This window comes from Juglans microcarpa x Juglans regia, chromosome 7S, assembly GCF_004785595.1.
Source record: "Juglans microcarpa x Juglans regia isolate MS1-56 chromosome 7S, Jm3101_v1.0, whole genome shotgun sequence".
NCBI lineage: Eukaryota > Viridiplantae > Streptophyta > Magnoliopsida > Fagales > Juglandaceae > Juglans > Juglans microcarpa x Juglans regia.
Window position 1 is genome coordinate 3732703 of NC_054607.1, and position 20378 is coordinate 3753080.

At 32.6% G+C, this 20378-nt stretch overlaps 2 protein-coding genes and 1 pseudogene across 2 annotated transcripts; 2 read left to right on the forward strand and 1 right to left on the reverse strand.

Annotated features, from left to right (window-relative positions):
- The first annotated feature begins 391 nt into the window (after positions 1–391).
- Positions 392–4572, forward strand: LOC121240982 (vacuolar protein sorting-associated protein 60.2-like). The gene is made up of 7 exons (XM_041138500.1): positions 392–684; positions 1172–1323; positions 1970–2063; positions 3027–3098; positions 3189–3300; positions 3715–3872; positions 4104–4572. Exons 1-7 carry the CDS (start codon positions 616–618, stop codon positions 4155–4157), a joined length of 711 nt encoding a protein of 236 aa, XP_040994434.1. The 5' UTR covers positions 392–615; the 3' UTR covers positions 4158–4572.
- Positions 4573–4899: 327 nt separating this feature from the next.
- On the reverse strand, positions 4900–8503 carry LOC121240981 (annotated as a pseudogene).
- A 4367-nt stretch (positions 8504–12870) lies between these two features.
- Positions 12871–13377, forward strand: LOC121241473 (RING-H2 finger protein ATL70-like). Its single transcript, XM_041139253.1, has one exon. It carries the CDS (start codon positions 12871–12873, stop codon positions 13375–13377), a length of 507 nt encoding a protein of 168 aa, XP_040995187.1.
- Positions 13378–20378: the final 7001 nt, after the last annotated feature.

The window sequence follows — 20378 nt, forward strand, 5'->3', positions numbered from 1 at the left end:
GTTTATAAATAAAATATAATAAATAATTTTTAATTATTTAATATCACATTATGAAATGGTGAGACGTTTACGAAAATTGAAATAATGAGTAGAATTAGTTATTTTATTATACGTTGAGAACTTGAGATGGAAATTTCCAAATAAACGGGTTGAGATGAAGAGGAATGTAGCGTTGACTTGCCAAGAATTTCGTACACGGGGCATACATTAAACGAACGATGACGGTCCAATAACAACTCGCGAACAAAACTTAAGAAAGTCAACGCTTTCCTGTCACCGCTCGCAGTAAGCCCCAACCAATCAAATCCAAGACTACATCAAGTTTGAATCAACCCGAGTGTACGCGATCCTACCGTTTTCTAACAAAATGAACGCCGACGAAAGAAGATCAAAGTCCTTTTCTTTGTAGGAAAGGAAACTGCTTTTCCCCGTAAGATAATAGAAAGAGACGGACAGTGGGCGGGTAAAAACAGAGGAAGCTTCTCGCAATCGGTGGATCAAAACAAGAAGAAATTTTCCGAATTTCTCTTCAGCGTTTGTGAGAGAAGTCTCCGTTTCGGTTTGGCGTCGGCTGAATAAAAATCCACCGACTGTTTGGTTTTTCCGAGGAAGAAGATGAAGAAGATCTTCGGCGTCAAGAAAGAAAAAGAGCCCCCTCCTTCCATTAATGATGCCTCCGACAGGGTTCGTACCTATCAAAAAAATATTTTGTTATTGTTTTTTTTAATTAATGGTTAATTCGACCTGATGTTTTCTTTTATTTGTTTAATTATTGTTTGTACTCGCGTTTTGCTTACGGATAAATGGTCAGAAATTAGGGCAAGGGTTATGGGTTTGTAATAGTTTCTATCACGCTTTGTCAAGTTGGTTTCTTTTACCCGGCGGTGCGGGGACAACAGACAAGAAATGGGGGAGAACGATGAAGTCAGTTTACAGTATGACCAGTTGGTGGCAGGCACTTCGAGAAAACAAATTAGTTCATGCTCTAGATATTCTGTACGATATTCATGTTTCATTTATGGTGGGAGTATTTATAGGCTTAACTTTATTGCTTTGGATGAGGTTTTCTGGAAATTTCCTGCCTTTTTATTGCATGCTCAGATATTCAATCTTTCCATTGTTTCCCTATGGGAAGTTTGCTCGGACTGATGCCTGAATATTTTCTTCCCAGATCAATAAAAGAGGGGATACTGTTGATGAAAAGATCAAAAAGCTCGATGCTGAACTTAATAGATATAAAGAACAGATAAAAAGAACAAGACCTGGTCCTGCTCAAGAAGCTGTTAAAGCTCGAGCCATGAGGGTTCTTAAGCAAAAGCGAATGTAGGTCTCTTTACTCGTGTCGTTTTCCTCTTTTTTGCAATTTTATTGGTGTATATGATTCTGTAACCGCTGGTAGTTTATATGAAATTGTTCCTCTTGAAAGAAATTTGCATTGAGTGGGCAAAAAACCTGACAAGGAAGTTTTTTAATCTTCTTACTGGAAAACAACATGTTTATTTTTTTATGTCTTTTTAAGGGATACAATTTGGTATACATATGGCGTCCCTTTGGCTCAGGGTATCAGGACACATTGAGTTTGGCGATACAATTGACATTGGCTTATAACTAACTCTGGGATATGGAAATCATATATTGGCTCACCAGTTGTACTAGTATTAATGCCAGTATTTGGTACCCACTTCAATTTTAAAACTTCCTACTTCTTGCAGGACTTGCATTAGACTACCATGGTTCCCTAGAGATAGGTTAAAGAAATTATTGCAAAAAAATTATTCCTAAGGTTCTTGATTGATTTATGAATAGTCAAATTGCTAAGGATATGATCAGAGTGAAGACAGATCCTTTTGATTTTTAAGTTAATTTAGTTTGTTGAGAATGGATAAATATGAGGATGATATATGGTATTATTGGTCTGTATGGTGTATATAGCGTTTGAATTTATCCAATCCATTAATCTTCTGGACAGGTATGAAGGACAACGGGACATGCTGTACAATCAGACGTTCAATCTTGATCAAGTTGCCTTTGCTTCTGAGGGTATTAAAGATGCTCAACAAACTGTATGTCCTAACGGGTTTTCATTCATTTCTTTATACTGTTTATTATAAAAAATTGACCTTAACAAGCTCTTTTAATCTTTTTTTCATGTTTACATCATGTATACCTGTTATCTATAGTAATAAGAAATACATCTAACGTAATTCAGGATGCAAAACATATTATGTAAATGTGCATTGACCAAAAAGATTACATGATGCACATCTATAGAAATGAAAGATGATACCGAAAGCTCCATGCTTCTCTTCAAAGGGGAAAAGAAGAAAACAGGATAGCAAGGAAAGGGTTAAAGAGACTCACAAGGAGGATGAATTGATTAGGAAAGGGATAAGTTATGGGGTTCCAGAAAAATATTCGTTTTGACTTTTAGAAAGCTTTGAACCAGATTTTTAGTTTAAAGTATCCTTTTTATATATTTGGGACTTGTACTAGGCTTTTGAGTATTAGCTACAATCTATATATAATTGTTTTCAGCTATTTTTTTTGGAGAAATTATGGTTTTTCCTTTTCTTTTAATATGTGGGGCTTGAGGGACTATTACATTAACTTTCTTGGGGGACAAATGGGAGTTCGCTATATGCTGCATTAAGTTCCATTGTGCTGGGTTGTGTTATATTCACCTCCAAACATTCGTTTTTCTTGGTGGTGCCCTAAGCAGCATGGTTCAAGGCAGGTCAGGTGGAAATTAATCTGTAACCTGAATAGAACCGGCTGCCTCCCTCATAAGAGGTAGGGGAGGAACCATTTATCACTAGTGAGGGATTCTTTGTAATTATGTTATTAATCTAGGCTCTACTTATATATAAAAAGAAAACGTTATTAATCTAGGCTCTAGGCCTGAACACTCATTACTAGTCATTTAGGTTGTAAGACAAATGCTTTGGGTCAATGGGCCATGTTTAGGGAACCAGATAGTAAAGCCAATTCTGTATTATGCCGCAATTTATTTTTTTTCTTCTCTCCAGATGTCAGCTTTGAAATCTGCAAACCAGGAGTTGAAAGGAATGATGAAATCTGTGAAGATCCAAGATATTGATGTATGTAATCTTTTGATCTCTATTTTTCCTTCGTTTCTATTGAGTGCCTTCGGAATTTTCTGGTTCTGAACGGATATTTTTTCTCTGTAGAACATGCAAGACGAGATGATGGACCTAATGGATGTCAGTAATGAAATTCAAGAGACCCTGGGTAGAAGTTATAGTGTGCCAGACGACATTGATGAGGAAGAACTCATGGGTGGTAAGTTTTTATTTATGTGTAGATTAAAGTTTGAGGGAAATATTCTTTAGGATTGTTTTAAAACATTGCACAGGATGTTCCTGATATGAATTTTCCCATTGACTATCTGATGTCAGAACTACTAAATCCTGGAGGTACTGTTGAAAGCGTTCTTATTAATGTGTCCACAGGACAGGATTGTAGGCATTATGGTCATTCATTAGTTGGATGAAATGCCCTCACTAATCTAATCTACTTATTCTTAAGTAAACTCGTATGACCAAATATTGCAAAGAAAGTCATAACTACTTCAATAGCTATTCCTCACTATCTTTTCGGTGGGAAAGTCCCTTCATTCCAAGAGAAAAGGAGGGGGCGGGCATAGTACTTGCATGTTCTTCATCTATCTTTTCTAACTAATCTTTTTGGGTGCAGAGCTTGATGCTTTGGAAGCGGACATGGGAATGGAAACTGAATCTGATGGGGTGCCCTCTTATCTCCAACCTGATAAAGAACCCGATTTGGATTCAGAGCTTAACTTGCCTTCAGCACCCTCGGGGCAAGCCATTCCAGCTGGCAGATCCCATGCCCAGGTAAAATCCTTCTTTCTTTTGGAAAGCAAATCTTGGATCTCGTCAGAAAGCTGCTAATTGAAATTCTCATGAGAAAAATTTGTGGATATCTTTCCTTCACATCGAATTTTTAAGGCTGTACATTGCATCTAAAACTGGCGTAATTTACCTTCTTTTGTTTCATGTTAAACGCACACATCTCTTGTAAGTAACACCTTGTTTATCTTTTCCTGAAAATTTTTGTTCTGGCAGGCTGAGGATGAACTGGGTTTCCCAGCTGTCCCGCAGACAACTATTCGGGGTTAGAAATTATTGATCTGTCCGAGAGACTCTTGTGCATCGATTCATAATTTGTGTGGAGCAGCAACCTCTTGTAAACATTGTGCAGAACTGGAACTTTGATTGATCTAGTGGTTTATCTTTTGTGGTTGGCTATTACCTATATATATATATATATATATATATATATAAATGTATCTTTTATGGTTGGCTGTTTCGTTTGGATTGGATTTTCATCGTGAACGCTGCTACTTGTATATATCTCCCCCCCCAAAAAAAAAAAAGAAAAAAAAAAGATGGGGGGCAATTAGAAACTTGGTGTAGCGCAATGCATACGAAAGGAACGATTAAGATGTGTGAATTCTAAACATGGATATGGAGCTAGAGAGGAAGCAATGCTGCATGTGTTATTTACGAAATAAAGCTTGCATGATTCATACAACAGCTTCTTCTTCATACTTCTTTGCATAATTCATACATGCACAAAAGGAGAGAAGTTTGGTGGAAGGAGCAAAGGGGAGATTTTGCTTTCAAAATAATATAGAAAAAAGCAATGTGGCTTGGTGTACTGCTTTTTCCTACTCCTCGCTGAGCCGAAGCCACTGTGCACTTTACATAAGCACCAAGTTTAAAAATACAAAAAGAAAAGGACAGCCAAAAACAAAGAAAAAGGCCAAAAAAAAAAAAAAAAAAAGGTACAAAGAATCGCACTTAGCGCGATCCAAAGTCCACACACCACCTTCTATACAGAGAAACAGCAACACCATTGAAGCTTCCCCCCCAACTTGTATTGGGTTTTGGGGTCTTTTTCCACACTCCAAACGCAATTCTTTTCCACTCCCTAGATTTTACCCAAAAGATTCCATTCCAGTGTCCTGAGAAATAAAATACAGAGAGTATCAAGCGAGTGCTGCACTTGAGAGTCAGATCTGATATGGTGAGAGCATCTTCAACAACCTAACAGAAGGACAGTTTTATATTTGGATATTCATATGTTATGTTTCATTCTCAATATGACTTGGGCCTCGTTTGTTTTCAGGAAACATCTCATCTCATCTCATCTCACCTCATCATTATAACTTTCCTAAATCCTCACACAAAATAAAATAAACAATTCAATTTTTTCAAATCCCAAAACAAAAATAATATTAAAAAATATATTCTAATAATATTTTATTCAACTTTTTAACTTTAATCTCAACTCATCTCATCTCATCTCATCTCTGAAAACAAACGAGCCCTTAAGATTAATCCATTCTTAGTCATATATGAATTATCATAATCTTGTAAAAACTATACTAGACCCCTCCATACTTCATGTTAAGGCTCGATCATCATCCTTAGATTGCTGTAAACTTCATTGTCAATTATGGGGACCAGTTCATTTTCCATATACTTTTGACAGCATGCCTACTTGTTTATTGCTAACAACCTTAAAAGAAATTTCCAAGTACATGTCCCTGTAAACATAATATCTATACAAGGTTAGCACCTAGCAGACATGTCCCGGCTTCTCTTGAATTCATGGAAAACCGCTGTCGGCAACAAGACAGAATCCCTCATTACCAGTTAGGGGAAGGACCCTAATACGATGCCATTCTTCTCCAAACACATCTAAAAAAACCAGAAAGGGGTTCAATTTTTTGAGTTTTCTTAGGTTATAGTGTTAAGAGGACTATATGCTGAATTTGTCCACTAGGGCCAGGAATTTCATGCGTGCAAAACTTAAATGCTATTGAGAAATACGTACAAACTTGGTAGCCCAAGTCTTTCAAAGTCACAACCTAAAAGTTAACCCATCAACCACCATATATTGATGATGGCTGACCACTCACATTGTGGTAGCACTTTTAACTCTGCAAAAGGCAATGAATTTGTTTGGAATGAACTGCCCCTGGCTACAAAGAGTAATTGCCTACCACCAGGCACCATGGCATTAAAATCCTTTCTAATTCTTTGTCTAAATTAGATGGTACCAGAAAGACAGTATTAAACGTTTGGATCCCAAACCCATCTCAACTTATTTCAACTCATCATTATAACTTTTTCAAATTCCAACACAAAATATAATAAACAATTTAACTTTTACAAATTCCTAAATAACAATAATATTAAAAAATAATATTCTAACAATATTTTATCATCTCAACTCAATTCAACTCAGTTTAACCTCCAAAAGCAGCAGAATGTTCATTTAAAATCCATATTCTCTTGGCCTCACACAAGCATTAAATGCTGTAAAGCTGTCTTTCTCTCATGGTTTGGATGAACAGAGAATTGAGCAAAATCTGTCTGTGTAATATTCTGTAGCCCAAAATTTGCCAAATCAAAAGCCTCCACCAACCACTACATTTTGATGGGGATAAGAATTAAGAACCCCTTGTTATTTTTATGTATTAAAGTTTTCGATATTAACATATACATAAATTTTATATACAGTCATTTTTATATAATCTTTGTGCACTGATGTGATTGACTGCATATTAAAAAAAAATTGACACAGCCAATCACATCAATGGAGTGAACGAGTACTCAAAAATAATTGTACGTAGCAAAGGTTGAACATATATTAATTCTCTGATCTATCAACCCAATATCACAAATTTAATTATTAATATTTATTATACTCTTCACACTATTATATTCGATTAACTTAATGCTACAAATTAAATTACCTGCAAAAAATTGCTACATATTAAATTAAATACTTTTATCAATCCAAAGTTACAATTTTTTTTTTTTTTTAAATTGATATTTTCCTACACATACATTTATCATTGACGCAGATGTGGCCAAAAATTACGTTTGAGATTTAAAGCATTTTACTTGATAAAATATGCTGAAATTTTTATGAGACTCGGACGCTTCATTCAGACTCGAACCGGGTCAACTCAGGCTAATTCGTTTGTGTTAAAAGGGAAAAAGAAAAGCAAAGTGATAAAGTGGAAGAAGCAAACCCGAGTTCAGTTTAGTCCTGGAAAATGTCATCGGAGATCTCCATCAACGGCTTCAGGCAATCCGCCGAGAACTTCCGGGCGAATAAGTATGAATAGCTCGAATTTGATGCCCTCAACTTGTGTAGAAGCTCCGTCGACACTTCTTCCGGCTTGTACAAGTGGGGGTGTCCGTCAAAACTGTGCGTCCAGTTCACCCGCGTAAGCGTGTAGTGACTACACCCTTTTGGGTCCTCCATGGACAAAAGAGTTGGAAAGTAGTGCTCCTCGGGGTAACAGGCGTCTATGTTCAAGCATGGCAGCTTGAACTTCCGCCACAACTTGATGTCTCTTAGAACCAGCAACGCGTGCTTACGGTTCAGTATGAAAAACTGAGATCCGACTCTGAATTGCTCGAACGCCACTTCCGGGAGCATGACGTTTTCGCCACGAGCGATGTAGCGACCGGGCAAGTTGAGATCGTCGGAGATTATTTCGATGAAGCTACGGTACTTCGGGAAAGGCGACATGAACGCATCTTTCCAGGAGGTTACAGGGTTTCTGAAGAGGAAGTTGTGGACGAAGAGGAAGGAGTGGAGCGGTATGCATTGGGGGGAAACGAGGGCAAAGTAAAAATTCAAAGGATCGTCGAGGATGGCCACGGCGAGCAGTCTACGCGCGGCGGAGATGAGGGACGGCGATGCCCGCTCGGTCTTCCTTGCTTCCTTGATGAACCGGCCTTCGAATACGCCACCGGGAGGGGTGATTTTGACTGAGGGATCAGCGTGGATGTAGATATTGTACAGATGACGGTAGCCATGGAAGAACTTCTCCCACAAGGGGGCGAAATAGAGATCAGAGTTTGTGAGGAAAAGGAAAGCGATCTTGGGCTTGGGTTTGTGGCAGTACCTAAGCGGGAGTGCGTGGAGGAGCGTGTCCGCGAAGAGGACGAGGAAGCGAGGGCGTTGGCCTTGCGGAAGAGGGCGAGGTCATCGAGCTCGTACGGAAGTAAGAAAGGAACGTCTTTGGGAGGGAGGATTTGAGGGGCGAAAAGAAAGAGGAGAGGCACAGAGAGGAAGATGGCAAAGCAGAGGACAAAAGGGGTGGAAGACAACATGCTGGGTCTGTGTAAAAAAGATCAAAACTTGGAGGAATGGAATGGAAGGGACAACAAAATGCTTTTTTTCCTTGTTTTGATAGCTTTTGGGATTTCTTGGGATTTCCCGGAATCTTCTGGGGTTGGATTTTAGAGCAGGAAACGGGGATAAAATCAAGGGTTTAAGTGAACACTGGACTGTTACTGAATCTACTGATATGAGGAGGAAGACAAAGTGGAGAGAACAAATAAATAAATAAAAGAGAAGTGAAAGGGATAAAGATGGAGTTGCAGATTGGGATACACTGTGTTATCCTTTTCAAGTTTTCTTTGCTTTTGGGTAAGTGGAATGGAATAGAACAGAAGACAACTGATATTTCGTGCGTAAATATTTTATAATTATTTAAAAAAATAGAAAATATAAAATTTATATAAAGAAAAAATAACTTTTTAATAATAAATTCTATTCATAGCACTCCACATTTAACATTACTTCAGATTTCTTGCCAAATTTAATTCAATGACTTCTTTTATAGATGTTTATAATAAACAAATATTATAAATTGAATCTGAAAAATTTACTCATCAACTGTTACTAGATTTATTTTATGTATCTCTCATTTTAGAACGACGTAAACTTTCAGGTTAAGTTTGAATAGTGAGTTGAGATGGGATTAAAGATAAAAATTGAGTAAAATATTATTAAAAAATTATTTTTTAATATTATTATTATTTTAAAATTTAAAAAAGTTAAATTTTTTTATTATATTTATATGAGATTTTATAAAAATTATAATAATGAGATGAGTTAAAAGTATTTTTCAATCCAAATTAAATGTGCATTTACTGTTATTTACTGCCAAAATGGAAAAACAAAATTGTAAAAATTGAACACATTTTGATAATACCAATTGTTATTTACTGCCAAAAACAAAATTCTAAGTATGCTTTTCAAGATATCAAAAAAGAAAAAAAAAATGATGCTTTAAACAATGTTTTTCTAGAAATTTACTCCCATTTGTATCATTTTCTGACATATTTTAACCACGAAAAGGATTTTTCATATTCTAAAAACTTATTTGTCTCTTCATTGGCATCAGTTTCCTTGAGAATCAATTATATTAATATGATTTTTATGGCTTATCTTTTAAATAGATTGATCTTTATATTATAATTTTTAATTTTTATCTTCAATCATTTTAGTCATTATATAAATAAAAAATAGTTAGTAATTCATTAAAAATAATCACAAAGAGATCACATAAAAATAAACTCATTAACTGACACGATTTCATGCGATACTTACAATCTAATGTATAACATCAAATTATATTAGATTATAAATTTATTTTTATGTAATCTTTTTATAATTAAAGCGTTTCTCAAACAATAAAAACTACATACCACCTGAAAGTTGAGGATAAAACCTGCCCCAAAAGGAAATCAATAAAATCTATTTTAGTATTTATCAAAAACCATAAATTAATAATACCATATGCATAGAAACTGAATAAGAAAAACACCAAAAAAAAAATAAATTCTATATAAATATATTTTTCAACACGCCCGATCACTTTTCCTATCATCCAAAAAACAAAAAAAAAAAAAAAAAAAAAAAAAAAAAAAGCCTTTTCTAGAAAATGTTCACTTCCTCTAACCAGTAACCATGTTCAAAAGGCCAGTCACTTTCACAAATATTAAAGGAAGAAAAAATAAATGTCAACACATGTTCTTAATAGAAAAAAGTATTTATGTAATCCCAATTATTTCTATTAATAAAGGATAACGATACACTTATACATATTTTATTATTATTTTATTATTCAGTTATTTTTTTTCTTTTTTTATTTAAATATGAATTAAAATCCAAAAGAAAATAAATTCAATCAACTAACTTAATCATATAATTTAATTAAAAATAAATATAATTTTATAAAAATTGACTCAAAAAGCAAAAAAATATCAATTTTTAATTAAATTACAGGATTACATTGGTTAATTGAATTTGTTTTTTCTAGCTTTTTTCTAGATTATACAAGAAAATTCTAAAATTTTTAATCTAGATTCAAATAGAAAAAAGAAAACAAATAACTAAGTAATAAAACAATAATAAAAGAGGTATAAGGGTATTATTACCCATTAACAATATAAAAAATAAAAATACCTTAGCTTTCGTTGGTTAAAACAACATCTATCCCCAAATTTGATCTAATTGTTTTTTTTTTTTTTTTTTTTTGCAATCTCATTTTAAATAAATGGTATTTTTATAAAATAGAGTTGCAAGAATATTATTATTTTACAAAATACAACTTCTCTATATAAAATAATTACGTATCTATCCTTACTGTAAATTTCAAAACCATTTCGAAGCTTTCACTTATCCTAATTTTATTATCAAGCTTGAACCTCTTGATAAATTTCCTTACTTATTATAAGATCATAACTCTTGTTTATTTTATTAATAAAAAATATGAAATATTTCTATCATTTCACTTATTTAATAAAATATTTTAGAAACGTGTAATTATTTTATGACTTTATTTTATGAGTTCATGGTTTGCCACCCATTTAGCCACCCGATAGCTAGGCTGCATAGGACTGCTCGTTCGTTCCAACATCTGCAATGGTTCTGTACGTGTTGGCCGGCGCAGAAGAATTAACAGTACCTGATTAAACATAAAAAAAAATATAAACACACGTAAATTTTCATAATATTTTACTTAACAACATTTTAAAAGAAGGTTATTTTTGTAAACTAACTTATAAAAATAACCTTATTTTATCAAAATATTTTTATTTTATAATATGTATTATAAAATATATTGTGTGTGTATCATTATTTATTCAACATAAAGAGCTAGCTCTATACTAAATCAAAATGATTTGTAAAAGTTTTAAATACATTAGTCTTTAATAATTTTGTGTAAAAATATGAATCTTATTTTTAAAAAGTATAAAAAATTATTTAGTAATACTCATTTTTTTTTTATAAAAGACTTGTATGAAATTTATTTATTTAAAATTTATACTTAACATTACTTAATATTATCTGTTTCTTTCGAACAGTGCATTAATATTTATATATATATGAGAAATGTTACATACATAATAGAAATACATAAAAATAAACCCACAAATTAATGTGGCTTCATATAATTCGTTAGATCTATTTTATAATAAAAGTAACTTTACAATCTGATGTGCATCAAGTCACATTAATTTATGGGTTTACTTTTCTATAATCTCTTTATGACTAAAATATTTATCTATATATATATATATATATTCAATTTTAGTAAAATTAAATATATTCTTAGCAAGAAAAAAAGAAGTCATGAGATCATTTGGACGAAAAGATAAAAAAAAAAATGATGGTCAGTAGTACTGCTGTTGCTGCACTGGAAGCAACTATATATATTTCTTTTGTAAAAAGAAAGAAAAAAAAAGGAAAGAGATCATGACTAAAATATTGCAACTTGGAATCGAAAATAGAACATGATTAATTTAGCATTGCAACTTGTGATAAAAAAATAGGACATGAATTAATGCCACTTGTATCAACATGAGCATCAAATTAGAACATATCAAAATATTAATTATTTATAAAAAGTTTATACCATAGATATGATCTATAAACCAAACTATATTTAGGTCAAAATATCAAGAACTAGGATGATTGATGAGCACCCACTCAATCATTATTTCATATGCTATGACGCTAGCTAGCTAGCTATTACACATGCATGCATGTTTTTGTACAATTAATTCTAGAGAAATTCATCGGAGGTGTTGGCCAATTGCATGGAAGAATGTACGTAAGAATGTCTGTTAATATAATACTAATAGATTAAAAAATGGCTTACAAAAAAAGAAATTCAAAAGTGATCCACCATATAATTGTCACGCCCTACTATTATTAATAGAGATTATTTTAGTCGAGTAGTGCTATTTGAAGACTTTTACACCGGACTACACACCATTCACATAATATAATTTGATTTGAAAGATAAATTTTAAAATTTAAATCTTACAAATTAAATTATATCATGTGAATAATATGTATTTATCTTTCAAATCAAATTATGTCATATTGATCATGTGGTACAGCATGAATGCGTTCGAGTAAAATTATTTTTTTTCTAATATGTTGTTAAAAACAAAGTCCAATATGCACTCTATCCATGAATATATCCTCGCGGGGATCAAATAGATTAGAATAATTATTTTAGAATCCGGGCGAGTTTTTCTTAAGCAAAATGTTGACAAGTAAACAACGTCTCTTCGTACTGATCATGAACGATTAATTGGAGGGTATTTTTTTAATTAATTGTTTTAATTATATTTTCCTGAGGGATTTATGTTGAGAGCAACGTGATATATATAAACCGTTGACAATCCTTATATATATATATATATATATATATATATATATATATATATATATAACACAAGTATATGAGATTAAGGGAGCAGACAGTCACCCGACGGCAACTCCCCAAGCTTGCAATTAGATATATATGTCTTGTTCTTGTTTTGATCTTTATATTCTTAATTTGTCAAGCTCTTGAAATATAGCTTAATTCGGTGTAGCTCATGATCCTATTCCTCTTTCTATTTCTCTGATCTAATATTCCTACAACAAAGAAAATCAAAGTTTTTTGGGTCTCTGATCTGATCATTATTTCAACCACCAAAAATTAAGATCAGGATCATGATGAACTCCATGGATGGCTTTGCTTATAGCTTGGGACTCTCCCTTGTCATGGTTGGGCTTATCATAACGATGACCGCGGCATCTTACTACTGCACCCGTAGGCATTCAGGCCATGAACCTGAAGCTTCTACCAACGGCAACTCCATTACAAGCACCGAAGAAGAAGATTCCGCCGTTGATATTGAGGTCGGCATCGACGAACCCGCTCTCCGGAGCAACCCGATGTTCCTTTACTGCAAAGCCAAGCTCCACAAAGGTGATGATCATCACTCAACTGCTTCCTGCTGCTACATATGCTTGGCGGATTATGGGGATGCCGATATGCTTAGGCTGTTGCCGGATTGTGGCCATCTTTTCCATGGGAAGTGTGTGGATCCTTGGTTACGGCTGCATCCTACTTGTCCCGTCTGCCGGAGCTCGCCAGCCCCAACTCCTCCGGCTAAGACTCCTCTCTCTAATGATCAGGTAGCTTCCAGCTTGGCCGTGGGACGAGATATTTCATGATCAGATGGAGGCTCAAATTATAAGTTATAAGGTTTGAAGCTAGAGGTCATATATATTTTTCTCTTTTTTCTCTTCGAATTAATTAATTCTTACCCTAATTTTGGCATGATGTTTTTTAATTTTTATAGTGAGTAGTGTTACCGCCATAATTGGATTATACAAAAGTAATTTTATAAATTAACATAATTTCATGTGATCCGTCACATCTATTTCATAATAAAAATAATTTTATAATTTGATAAACTACATTAAATTATATGAATTTATAAAATTATTTTTTACATACTAACCATTTGAAACTATCTAGAAAGATTTGAGAATATGGATTATGCCAAATGACAGCGCCTACTCCTAGATATGATTTCTGTCCCCCTCTTGCAGCTGTGGAACCACGTTGAGGCTTCCAAAAAAAAAAAATTCATCATTATTATTTAAATTCAAATAAAGTTTTGATTTAAAAGATTTAAAAATTTCTTAAAATCTTTTAAAAATATGACAATTTTCTTCTAATCCCATCTAAATTTCTTCAGTACTCTTCTTAAAAGTATGAAAAAAATAGTTTATATATTTTCTTCAAGTTCATAATTTTTTATGAGTAAACAAGATTTTATTGATCAAAAGAATAATTTTTGCATCCAAAATATAAAAAATGAGTATATATACATAAAAAAATACCAAAAATACACCACCGAAAATTTAAAAACTTGAAAATATGAGTTAGAAAATATACAATCCAAAAAGAATGTATTTTCTTATAATTATAAACAACAAAGTACTTTGATATCTACATACACATACACATAGGCATGTATACAAGCATCATCGTCATTTCATAGATCAATATGGCCCCCCAACGTAGAATTTCTAGTTCCGCCACAGCCCTTTTGCAGGCCCACTACAGAAAAAACAGCTTTTATAACAAAATATTTGTGACAAAAATACTTATTTTAAAAAAAATAATTAGTAACAAATAAAATTTTTTTTTTATAATATATGGAGAATGATTTTTGGTAAACATAGGTCATCACATGAGTATAAGTAAAGTTATATGCTAGCTAGCTTTCATGATGAGTATATGGTATTAATGCTTGTGATATTGTTTTTAAATGGCTAAAAATTAAGGCGATTCTTGTCTTCCAAGCATATAATATGGAATTAAATACGACTTTAATTAATATATATTGCGGCCTATATATATAGTCAAGATGGCATGCATGCATTCATGGTGTGGTCCATTGGTCCCTCAACGGTTTTTGGCATATATATATATATATATATATATATATTGTAATATTAATATACACATATATATACTAATAGTGGGGCAACGTGCGAGACATGTTTACCCCGTTGAATTAAAAATAAGTTGTTGTAAAATATAAATATGCTCTTTATAACGAAAAAAAAAAATGTAATGATAGGCTAAAGAAGGATAATAATCTCACTCCAGTTATAAACTATTAAGCCAAACACTAATAAGTCTAAACAATTCGTTTAAGTAATTTTGAGAAATAAAGCATGTTTGTTAGGAATTCAAATTACAATTTCTTCCTTAAACAACAAAATATCATGGAATTGTTTTCTTGGTCATTGAGATGGTGTTTACAAAGTTTTGGAAGTTATGCATGTAGAGGTCATGTGGTGTCTTCATTCACGGCATTTATCGAGAGAACATTGAATCTTTTGTAACATTACTTCTCGAGTTGATCCACCTTTGCGTCTAGTTATGTGATCTATTATTTTTCTTAACACAATGTTGCGATGTGGTGGAGATATGGTAAATGTTCTTACATGAAATAAATTTGGAGTTTAAGTATGGTTATTAAAGATTTAGGAGTATATAAATATAGAAAATATACATAGCGTTTTGGGGTCTTTAGTTAAGCTATGCGTTTTTAAGCTGTTCATTTTTGGGACCTTTGTCTGTCATTTAGTTATTGTTAGTTTTCCAGTCATTTTATCACAGTCCTTATTTCTATTATGGGTTATGTTGTACGAACTGCGGGGGGGGGGGGGGGGGGGGGGGGGGGGGGGGGGGGGGTGTATATGGAAGAGCAGAAAGGGAAAGTAGAAGGAATCTGGAAATTGACAAGGTTTTTGAAGTATGTAAGGAGGTTGGGAATTCCTCGAAACATTTCTTTTTATCAATAGAATTTGAGACTCTCTTTATCATTTTCTCAAACACCTCATAGCCATCTACGATTTCCATTACAACATCCATCATTACATTTCCGTTCCCTTTCCTAATTACATCACAATAATTTACAACAGGGTTCATAAAACCCATAGAGTGAAAATAAATAGAATCAACAAAAACTATACCCACACAACACCGACACAAGAACGAAGAAGAGAAACCGAGATACATGACTATGATTGGAAGCTCCTCTTCGATATCTCACCTCCAAAATCCCTCGGATGGATAGCCAAGACTAAGAACCGAGAACTTAGGCCTCCAATGCTCCCATCAACCAGTCAAAACATCTCCTCACCCTGACAATACATCACACCATGCATCGCACTGTAGATGAACCGAATGTGCAGAAGCCAATGGACGAGAAGCCGATTCGGTCCTCAAATGATCGAATAAAGGAACGAGAAAGAGTGAACTGAACAGATACTCGGACAGAGACAAAAACTCAAATCACTACACTCAGTCGAATAGGGGCAAAAATGTAAACATGCAAATCAATACACTCGGCCAACCAGAGGGACGAAAAAGGAAAACTTACTCAGTCAGGCAGGACGACATGACACTATAGAGACCAAGAACATAGCAGTCAGGGGCACAAATGTAATTACCCTGAGTCACAATGAAGCATAAGCAGAACAAAAAGTCTCAAACAAAACTACTGGTTATTCTTGTTCATCTGCCAATAGAGACTTTTATAGTATAAGATATATATATATATATATATATATATATATATATATATGCATTCTTTCTTAAGACTTTTAATATGCAATCAATCACATAATGGAATACGTAAAAGAGTACGTGAAAATGACTGAATGTAAAATTTTTATTCTTTGATTACTTTGTAGCTCTTAAATGCGTGCTTCGATCCACCGTTTGGCATGCAGCGTTTGCATAAACAATGGATCAGAAGGCGGAATGTATCCGGCAATTTTCTAGTACTGCAGCTAGGATTAATTAAAGATAATAATGAAATATTATTTATATACAAAACGTTGCAACTTGGAAGCTCGTTTGACTATATACACAGCCACTAACCTAAAAGAATTATTTTTAAAAAAAGAATTAAAAAAAAAAAAATTTTGTTATGTATAAACAAGTTTGCGTACCAATTTACATATTAATATTGTTGTCTTCATATTCTAAATTCAAATTAGTACTTTTTTTTAATAAAATCTACTTTCTAACTAATCATATTAAATGAATGTGCGTATTAGTGCGCAGAATCGCTTACAATTAGATTTTTCTTAAAAAAAAAATATTTTGAAAAGGGTTTTAGATTTCTTATCATCCACGCTAGTGAGGGTGACTAACTAGTCTCTCCAATCCAGGAATTAAATACTCTCTGCATGGCCACTAGCTAGCTTGGTATGATCTGATAAATTATAAAATGACAAGAGAATTTACTAAGTAAATTAAATTACACACACATATATATATTATATATATATATATATATATATATATATATATAACAGAAAACACCCTAGCTACAGGCCACACAGCAAATAAAAAAACAACCATTTCAATTCTCATCACATTGTTGGCTGGGGATTGGATGATGACTGGATCTCCTCAAGGGATCAGCAATTTCAATAACCTTATTGATTTGCGATTCTCATCTCTGCACTATGAGTTTTTCTACTTAAAAGTTGATGTGCAAAACATATTTTCGATTTTATTGACATACTTGATATTTGTAAGAGATTTTAATTTAAGGTTTAGAAGAACCCTAGCTAGCTAAAGGAAAGAACCATCGTATGCAGAATAAGGACACTACTACACCTACCGAGGAAAGCCACTGAAAGTTCCTACTGAAGTGCAATTTTTTTTTTTTCAAATATTTTCTTAAATCTCTTAAATATATTTTAAAAAAATTATAAACTCATTAAAAAATACTTCCTTAACCAATAAATAAAAAACTCTGATAAATTTTGTCGGTGATATTCCTAAATTAAAATATCATTTTCCTAAGAATAATCGAGTCGTACTCGAAGGAAACCAAAGTACTTTGGTTTCCTTTTTGAAACCAAGTTATCCTCAAGCAAGAAGGATTTGGTTGAAGGGAAGATGATAGGGGCCTGACGGTAGAATTAGGAGCTTTTACACCCTCCAATAGAAGTTGTACTTTGGTTTCCTTTTTGAAACCAAGTTATCCTCAAGCAAGAAGGATTTGGTTGAAGGGAAGATGATAGGGGCCTGACGGTAGAATTAGGAGCTTTTACACCCTCCAATAGAAGTTTGACACATAAGCATTCTAAGAGAAAAATATATAATAAAACCTCACAACATGCAAGTAAATCCTTCTCTCTCTCTCTCCTTGGTAGTGCTATCTCTTTCTCCTTACTCTTCCATTGTTCGCTAGGAGCTCCGAGCTTGCACTGCTGTGTTCTACTCCCAGCAAGAAGAGAAAAAAAAAAAAAAACTAAGAATTCGCAAGCACAAGTTAAAGTCATAATAGCATCGGGTAAACATATATGAAATTTAATTGTTAAAATACAAGATTAAATGGGCATTTAGAAGAGGGATTTACCTACATGACCTGGGAAGATCTTATCGGCAACCTCATGGTGACACAGGGTGTATGAAAGTAGGATTAGCCATCACAATACCTTCATCTTCATTTTTTCTCTCTCCTCTGCTGATCGATTTATCTAGTCTCAGGGTTTCTTTCTCTATCAAACAAGAAAGCTTTATATATATAGCTTATTCGAGGAAGAAGAAGAAGATGGTTTCGTGACTATGGGTTTAGGTGTTTGTTGGTGCTTCAATCTTTTTTGTGTTTGTTGCCTGTCCATAAACATTTGCAAATCCATAAAGAAAAGCACAAAACTTTGGGTGCATATGCCAAAAATAAGCTCGGCACAAGAAAAATTAGAGAGAGAAGAGATCAGGAGGAGAGAGAGAGAGCACAACGGGGGAAGGAGAGAGAGAGAGAGAGAGAGAGGAGAAAGAAAAGGTAGGATTTGCTTGCCTATATATGGTTTTATTATTCTTCTCTTACAATATTTGTGTCAAAATTATATTGGAGGGTGTAAAATTCTCTTATTCACTTAATTCTGGTTCAAGTTAATCTCTTGGTTGAAGATGTGCTTAAGATCTCGTTTAGATGTTGAATTGAGTTGAATTTTTTATTAATAATAGTGAGTTAAGATTGTGGAGTAAATTTTATAGAACCCACTTAAAATAAGTTTGAATGGATTTAGATGTTAAAATGAATTTACATATATTTATAAAAAGTTAAAAAAAATTACAGGTCTCGTGTGTAAAAATATGTTGAATTGAAAAAAATTATGAGTTTTATGTGTAAAAATATTTTGAGTTAAAAAAATTTAATAATTTAATTAATTTAATAGTTATGTATTTACATGTTAGATTTAATTTAAAATTAAAATAAATAATTTCAATTCTCGATTGGGCCTTAAAAGATGGCTTTACGGCCTTTACCACACGATGGACGGAGGAAGTGACATTGACGTGAGTGCATACGATCTTTAGGCAGTCTGTGAATGTCGTTAACTCAGTAGTCTCATTCAGTAAAAGGAATTTTCTTAATTTGATATTGGTAATGATATATACATAACAAATTATATAATATAATTTACAATAATATTATAAACAGAAGATATTTTTATAAAATTATGTTATTTTTATAATATTTTTTATAAAAATATCTTTTATTTAATATATTATTGTACTATATTGTATAAAATATTATATGTAGATCATTTTCTTTTGATAAACTTTGTGACCATTTCAGACAGTATCATGCAGTAGTTCTTCCCAAGTCAATAAACAATGATGCCCATGATTCTTGCGACAGTACTTTCCACATGCACTTGGAGACTACTTCTCTACTTTGTTGATCAAGTACCTTCATTACTAGTCATGTCATGATTCCTTTCATGACAATTGGACATGCAATTTCTTTCTTTGATGAATTGCCTAAAAATAAAATATAAAAAATAATATTAAATACAGTTATAAAGTTATGTACAAGTCCTGCACATGAGTACTTTATATCTCTTTTGAAAAAGAAGTAGACTTTATCGTTTTAAAAAAATAATTAATTTTTATATAAATTCTAAGTTTAATTATTTTTTAAAAAGAATGTATATGATTTACGTACCTTAAAACTATAAATATCATTTTTCAAAATAAAAACTTAAAGGCTATGAGCTATCAAGCGATCATGTTGAATCAAGTGGATGCTTAGATAAAAATAAAGTGATAGTATGTTTGGATGATAAATTCATCTCAATTTATCATTATAATTTTTTTAATACAAAATATAATAAACAATTCAAATTTTTCAAATATCATAATAATAATAATATTAAAAAATAATATTCTAATAGTATTTTATTATCTTAACTCAACTCAATTTAATTTAACATTCAGACGCAAAAATGTGGACATATTATATACAGCTGATCAAGAATATCATCGACAAACCAATACCCTGTATACATTACTCTCGTGTGACTTAAATTCTTTTCCGATTATAAGAATTATAATTGATAATCTTTTCAGGATTTAACTTTTTTTCTTCTAGTATTTCTCCAATTTTTTTTCCCAAAAATCTTGTGAGTTTCTAAAATTTTTTCTTTGAATTACTCCCTCTTTCTTCCTTCCTTAAATTAAAATCAAAATTGTTTATTTTCATGAAGGATGCTTGAAATGACAGCTTTAATTCCTTAGAACGCAAGTCATAATGCTGCACCATAAAGGCTAACTGGAAAAATTTTAAATCAATCAGTGAACAGAAAAATATACTAAAAATTGTTAGTGTCTGATAGAGAGA

Bases quoted from the DNA above. Each gene is read 5' to 3' on its own strand.
- LOC121240982 (XM_041138500.1), top strand. From the start codon at position 616: ATGAAGAAGATCTTCGGCGTCAAGAAAGAAAAAGAGCCCCCTCCTTCC. The intron at 2,064-3,026 runs GTATGTCCTAAC...TCTTCTCTCCAG, and splicing joins TTAAAGATGCTCAACAAACT to ATGTCAGCTTTGAAATCTGC. The intron at 3,873-4,103 runs GTAAAATCCTTC...TTGTTCTGGCAG, and splicing joins CTGGCAGATCCCATGCCCAG to GCTGAGGATGAACTGGGTTT.
- LOC121241473 (XM_041139253.1), top strand. From the start codon at position 12,871: ATGATGAACTCCATGGATGGCTTTGCTTATAGCTTGGGACTCTCCCTT.